Source organism: Kryptolebias marmoratus, linkage group LG6 (genome assembly GCF_001649575.2).
Source record: "Kryptolebias marmoratus isolate JLee-2015 linkage group LG6, ASM164957v2, whole genome shotgun sequence".
In the NCBI taxonomy this organism is placed as follows: domain Eukaryota; kingdom Metazoa; phylum Chordata; class Actinopteri; order Cyprinodontiformes; family Rivulidae; genus Kryptolebias; species Kryptolebias marmoratus.
The window spans coordinates 29,824,507-29,830,253 of NC_051435.1; the positions used below are offsets into that span (position 1 = coordinate 29,824,507).

Here is a 5,747-nt window from a genome sequence, read left to right on the forward strand (position 1 = left end):
CAATTTGTCTGCATCTGTAAAAGCTGAGATGTCACTAACGACTCATTGTGTGGTATTTTATTAGTGAATAAATGCTTCTGTGATCAGTGTCCTATTTGATATTTAAATCGTCATTCAACATGTTTTTGTCCCAGATGACCAGATTCTATAGATGTTTTCTGTGTAGCATTAGATGAAAGGTAGAACACTCAGAAATATTGCATGTTGTTACTGACCTCGCTCACATTGGAGCAAATCATTTCAGACTGATTTTCATTTGTTTCAGCAGCTTTTATAGGGTCTAGAAACATTCATACAATAGAAAAAACTTGTAACAAAGAATCTGTGTTCATAAGAGTTTGGTTTATTATTGTATTGAAAAATAAATTAAAGAAAACTTTAAATGCAACAGGCAAAAAACAAACAAAAAAGTTTCAGATTATAAAACATTCTCTGACAGCAGGAGGTGGACTAGCAATGTTCATGTCAGATTTAATTTACAAATGAATATGTGTGTGTGTGTGTGTGTGTGTGTAAAAAAACTGACATTTTCACAAATATCACAAAAGCATTCTTTAAACATCCAGTGAGCTTGATCTGGTCTATAACCTGACTGTTCTTCCAGCTACAAAAAGGGTCTAGAAAAATTGATATTTATATATGTATAGATTTCATACACATGCCCTGTCTGTGGACAAGGTTGTAAAAAGGGAAACAAAACCAGCAAACGTGTAGAAAATCAAAGAACACAGTGGTGATGGTGTCGGTGGAGTGATAGTGCAGGGGGAAATCTGATTCAGATGCTGCGTTAACTTTGACATCAACAGAACTGGATCCTTGGACTCAATAAATGCTTATGTAGTTTACAGATTGTGGCTTCAGAAACATGTGGGTGATGAACCAACTGAAACCATTGATAAAAAGGGTAAACTCAATACTTAGTGTTTCACTAAATGGCTCCTGGGGTTTAAACCCAAGAGTAATGACAGAGAGAAAGAGGAACACTCAAGTTAAAACACAGGATTAAAATTATCTGCAGGTCTCAGCTCAACTTAACTGGAAGAGGGAACAAAAAACAAAACAAGAATTTTAGTTTTGAAACACTGTTTCTACCTTTAAAACACCAGGTTCTGGAGGAAAACAATCCTGAAAGGTTTTCCAAAAGCATCTCAGCAGGTACACCCATGAAGCCATTCTTAGTCTCTTGATTCCAGCTCATGCTTTTCAGACAAACGTGTTCACCCAGCTTAACAGCTCACATTCACAAACTGCATCTAACAAACAACTAGTGGAAAATCTCTGTGAATACTGGAGGTCATGATTGCTTCAAAATAAACTGATTCGGAGTTGTGACTGAAGTAAGTACAGCTGAAATCTCCATGTGTCTGTCAGTCAACATGATTAGGCTCAGTTCAGCTCTTCAGTCTCAAAGTCAGATCATAAAAGTTTGATTTAAAAAGAGTGGGTGCTTTTCATACATCCCTTCATCTTGGTGCTGAAGGATTTAAAAATCTGCCATCAGAAGATTTTCTAACCCTTTAACTGCACCGAGTCAATGAGAAGATAGAGAATTAAAATGGATGAAACCTAACCCAAAGCTTCATACCAAGAAGTATGATGTTCTACATCAGGAGTCTCCAACCCTGGTCCTCAGGGCCTCCATCCTGCATGTTTTCCTTGTTTCTCTGCTCCAACACCTGATCTGAATCAATGGGTGATTAACAGGCTTCTGCAGAACAAGAAGAAGTGATTTAATCACTGAATCAGGTGTGTTGGAGCAGGAAACAAGGAAAACATGCAGGATAGTGGCTCTGCAGGACCAGGGGTGCCTACCCCTGTTCTACATGAAACACAAGTGTTGCTTTCGATTGATGCAAAAAAAAAAAAACCCAAAAGATTTGCCTGCTGGTTTCTCCATCCTTTAGTTTTTTTGCCATAATGGGAGAAATCCAGAAGCAAAGATGACAATAATGAGAAGCAAAGAAACATTGGTAGGATGAAACTATTTCAATCTTTCATTTGAAAAATTAAAGACATGTAGAGCTGTGGTAGAGGAAAAGGTAGTGCAGTATGTGAGGCGGAAGCTAACAGGAACTAACAGTGGAATCACAAGCATCAATGTGATGTAAATTAGAGCTGCCATGATCACAAAGAAATTTTTATCTTGTTGAATGATTTGAATATTGTCCTGGAGTATTATTTTGGTCTTTTCTGGTACAATGTAAAAAGGCCAGTCTGGGCTTCCCTCAGTTATATGGATCCTGGTTTTTGCAGGATTTAATTAAAGTTTTTGCTCAATGTACCGATGATAATAGGTTTATCTTTCCCATCTGTCACAGCCTGGGCTGTGAAGGCCAATATTAACTCAAGAGTCACTAAATACTGAATTTAGATGATGCGACTCTTTTGGACTCTGTGTAGACCAAAGTTTATTCTACACAACTAAACCTTATTTAGATTTCTACAGCACTTTCAGTCATTAAGTTGAACCTGAGAGTATCTGAGGAAAACTGTAAACTTTGATTTTTAACACAGCCCAGCAACTGAAACAGATGGAAATGAGCAAAAAGAGGAGAAGGGTCATGCTATCATTCACATACATAGGAATGAATGTGATCAACACACACCTGAGATGACAGTGACAGTAATAACCCCTCCCACCAATAAATACCTGAACCACACTCAACAAATGATCAAATCCATAAAACCGCTTCATCCAGAGCTAGAGTCCTTAAACCTCCAGCTGCCACAGCGAGGAATCATCATCTATGGTCAGTATATAAGAAGTCAGTGTCTCAAAACCAAGCAGAAAGTGAAGGAATAAACGTGACGAGCCCCAGATGGCGTGACGCTAGTTTTTCTTCTTGACGTTGTTGTTTGAGGCAAGCCGAGGCCGTGGTGATGGGATCAGGCTTCCCAGAAGAGATCGACTCCGAACCACCTCAAAGAGTTTAGAGAAAATCTGGAGGATGAGAAGGCAAGGTTCAGAGAGACATAACTGAATGAACATGTTAAAGTGTAGAAATGCTTAAAGATATGAAAAACAGTTAAATGGATTGAAAAGTCCCCAACCACCCTTACTATTAAAAATCTAAATTAGATCTGTGGCTTAATTAATGATAGTTTGTTTGTTAGTCTGATAAAAAAGGACTGACATTTATTTTGCTAACCCTTTTATCACATCTGCATTCCTCATAGGAAAACAAAAGAAACACAAAAGCTGCTTAAATAACTTATAGTTTTACTAAAGAAACAACTAATGAAAATCCATCATTGCTTTTGTTTTTTGGTTCAACAGAATTATTAAAAAAGAAAAACCCTAATAAAACTGGTCTTGACAAAAAGGATGCTGCCCTTAACTTCAAATTTTGATGCACAACAGTTTGAGGTAATCACTGCAATCAAGCGATGTCTGTAACTCTCTCTGAGACTTCTGCACCTGTCCACAGGTATTTTGGCCCACTCCTTGAGATGAAACTGCTCCAGCTGTCTTAGCTTTGAAGGGTTCCTGTTTCAGCTCCTTCCACAGATGATCAGTCGAATTTAGATCAGGGCTCAGAAGGCTGAACAGTTCAATGTTTTGTTCCTAGTCATTCTTGGGTGTTTCTAGCTGTGTGTTTTGGGTCATTATCCTGCTGGGGAACCTATGACCTAACACTGAGACCATTCAGACACTGGGCAGCACATTTTATTCCTGAATGTTCTGATAGTCTTGAGACTTCATGTTACCCTGCACAGATTCAAGACGCCCTGTGTCAGATGCAGCAAAGCAGCCCCAGAACAGAACTGAGCCTTGTCCATGTTTCACTGTAGGTACAGCGTTCTTTTATTTGTACAGTTAGGTTTTGAGTTTGTGAACATGGAGCCGATACCAAGGCCAGTTTAATCAGTTTACAGCACTAGCCAGTGTATTACTCGTGCTGGTGGCAAGCCTGGATAAATGGTGAGGGTTGTGTCAGGTAGGGCATCCGGCATAAAACATTTCTGACAAAACTAACATGCAAGTTCACCAAGTGACATCATAGCTGATCGGTTGAGGCCCGGGTTAACAACAACAACCACCGGTGCTGTTGACAAACAGGATGCTGGTGGAAATTGTACTACTGTTAGTCACGAGGAGGGAAACATGCCAGGAGACAGAGGCAGAAGAGAAAAGTCAAGAGTGTAGCAACTCTGGAGACAATGACAGGCAAAGGTAGCTGCCTGAGAGAAATGGAGTAGGGCTGGTCCTGAAGGAGGAGTTAGCAAGGAATGTAGTCAAGGTGAAAAGACTGTCAGATAGGGTGATGTGTCTGAAGGTAGAAGTAGAAGGGCTGATGCTGAATGTTGTCAGTGGTTCTGCTCCACAGGTTGGATATGATGGAAAAGAGAAAGAGAAATTCTGGAAGGATCTTGATGAAGTGATAGAGAATATTCCCAGAGAGGAGAGAGTGGTGATCAGAGCAGATCTGAATGGACATGTTGGTGAAGGAAACAAAGGAGAAGAGGAGGTGATGGGCAGGTTTGGTGTCAAGGAAAGGAACCAGGAAGGAATGATGGTGGTGGATTTTACCAAGAGGATGGAAATGGCTGTAGTCAACACCTATTTCCAAAAAAGGGAGTAACACAGGGTGACCCATAAGAGTGGAGGCAGGAGAATGCAGGTGGATTCCATCCTGTGTAGAAGAGGTAACCTGAGGGAGATCATGGACTGTAAGGTTGTGGCAGGGAGAGCATGACCAGACAGCAGCAGATGGTGGTGTGTAAGATGACTGTTGTAGTGATGAAGAGGGAAAGAGGAAAGACAGAGAAGAGGAACAAATGCTGGAAGTTGAGGAAGGAAGAACGGTGTGAGGAGTTCAGGAAGAAGCTGTTTAAGGTTCTGGGTGGTAAGAAGGAGCTTCCAGATGACTGGGCTGCTACAGCTATAGTGATTAGAGAGACAGGTAGGAAGGTACTTGGTCTGTCATCTGGGCAGAGAAAGATTATAAGAAAACCTGGTGGTGGAATAGTGAAGTGCAGGAAGTTATCCAGAGGAAGAGGTTAGCCAATAAGAAATGGGACAGTCAGAGGACTGAAGAAAAAGATGGAAGGAGTACTTTGAGGAGCTGATGAATGAAGAGAATGAAAGGGAAAGAAAAGTAGAGGTCAGAGAAAATGTGGACCAGGAAGTGGAAAAGGTTAGTAAGGATGAAGTCTGGAAAGCTTTGAAGAAGATGAAGAATGGGAAGGCAGCTGGACCTGATGACATACCAGGGAAGGGATGGAAATGTCTAGGAGAGATGGCAGGGACATTTTTGACTCAATTATTCAATGACATTGAGAGTGAAATGCCTGAGGAACGGAGAAGTGTGCTGTTGCCAATCTTTAAGAACAAGGGTGATGTACAGAGTTGTAGCAACTACAGAGGAATGAAGTTGATGAGGCACACGATGAAGATCTGAAAGAGAATTGTGGAAGCTGGACTTCGACAAGAGGTGAGTATTTGTGAGCAGCAGGATGGTTTTATGCCAAGAAAGAGCTCCACAGATGTCATCTTAGTGGATGCAAATGGACAAGTACTGGGAGGGTCAACATTAACCTAATTTAGTCTTTGTGGATTTAGAAAAAGGATGCAACAGGGTGCCAAGGGAGAAGTTGTGGTGTTGTATGAGGAAATCTGGAGTGGCAGAGAAGTATGTTAGACTGGTACAGGACATGTATGAGGACAGCAGGACAGTGGTGAGGACAGCAGGACAGTGGTGAGGACAGCAGGAGAGTGGTGAGGACAGCAGGACAGTGGTGAGGAC

The 5,747-nt window shown here is 41.0% G+C and overlaps 1 protein-coding gene across 2 annotated transcripts in view; it reads right to left on the reverse strand.

Annotated features, from left to right (window-relative positions):
* Nucleotides 1-321: 321 nt before the first annotated feature.
* The window catches only part of zgc:158270 (uncharacterized protein LOC791213 homolog), a 42,965-nt gene continuing 37,539 nt past the window's right edge, over nucleotides 322-5,747 (reverse strand). For both annotated transcript variants that reach the window (XM_017438769.3, XM_017438768.3), the window contains one exon: nucleotides 322-2,941. In XM_017438769.3, coding sequence (XP_017294258.1) covers nucleotides 2,831-2,941 — 111 coding nt within the window. In that variant the 3' untranslated portion in view covers nucleotides 322-2,830. The remainder of the gene's footprint in view (nucleotides 2,942-5,747) is intronic.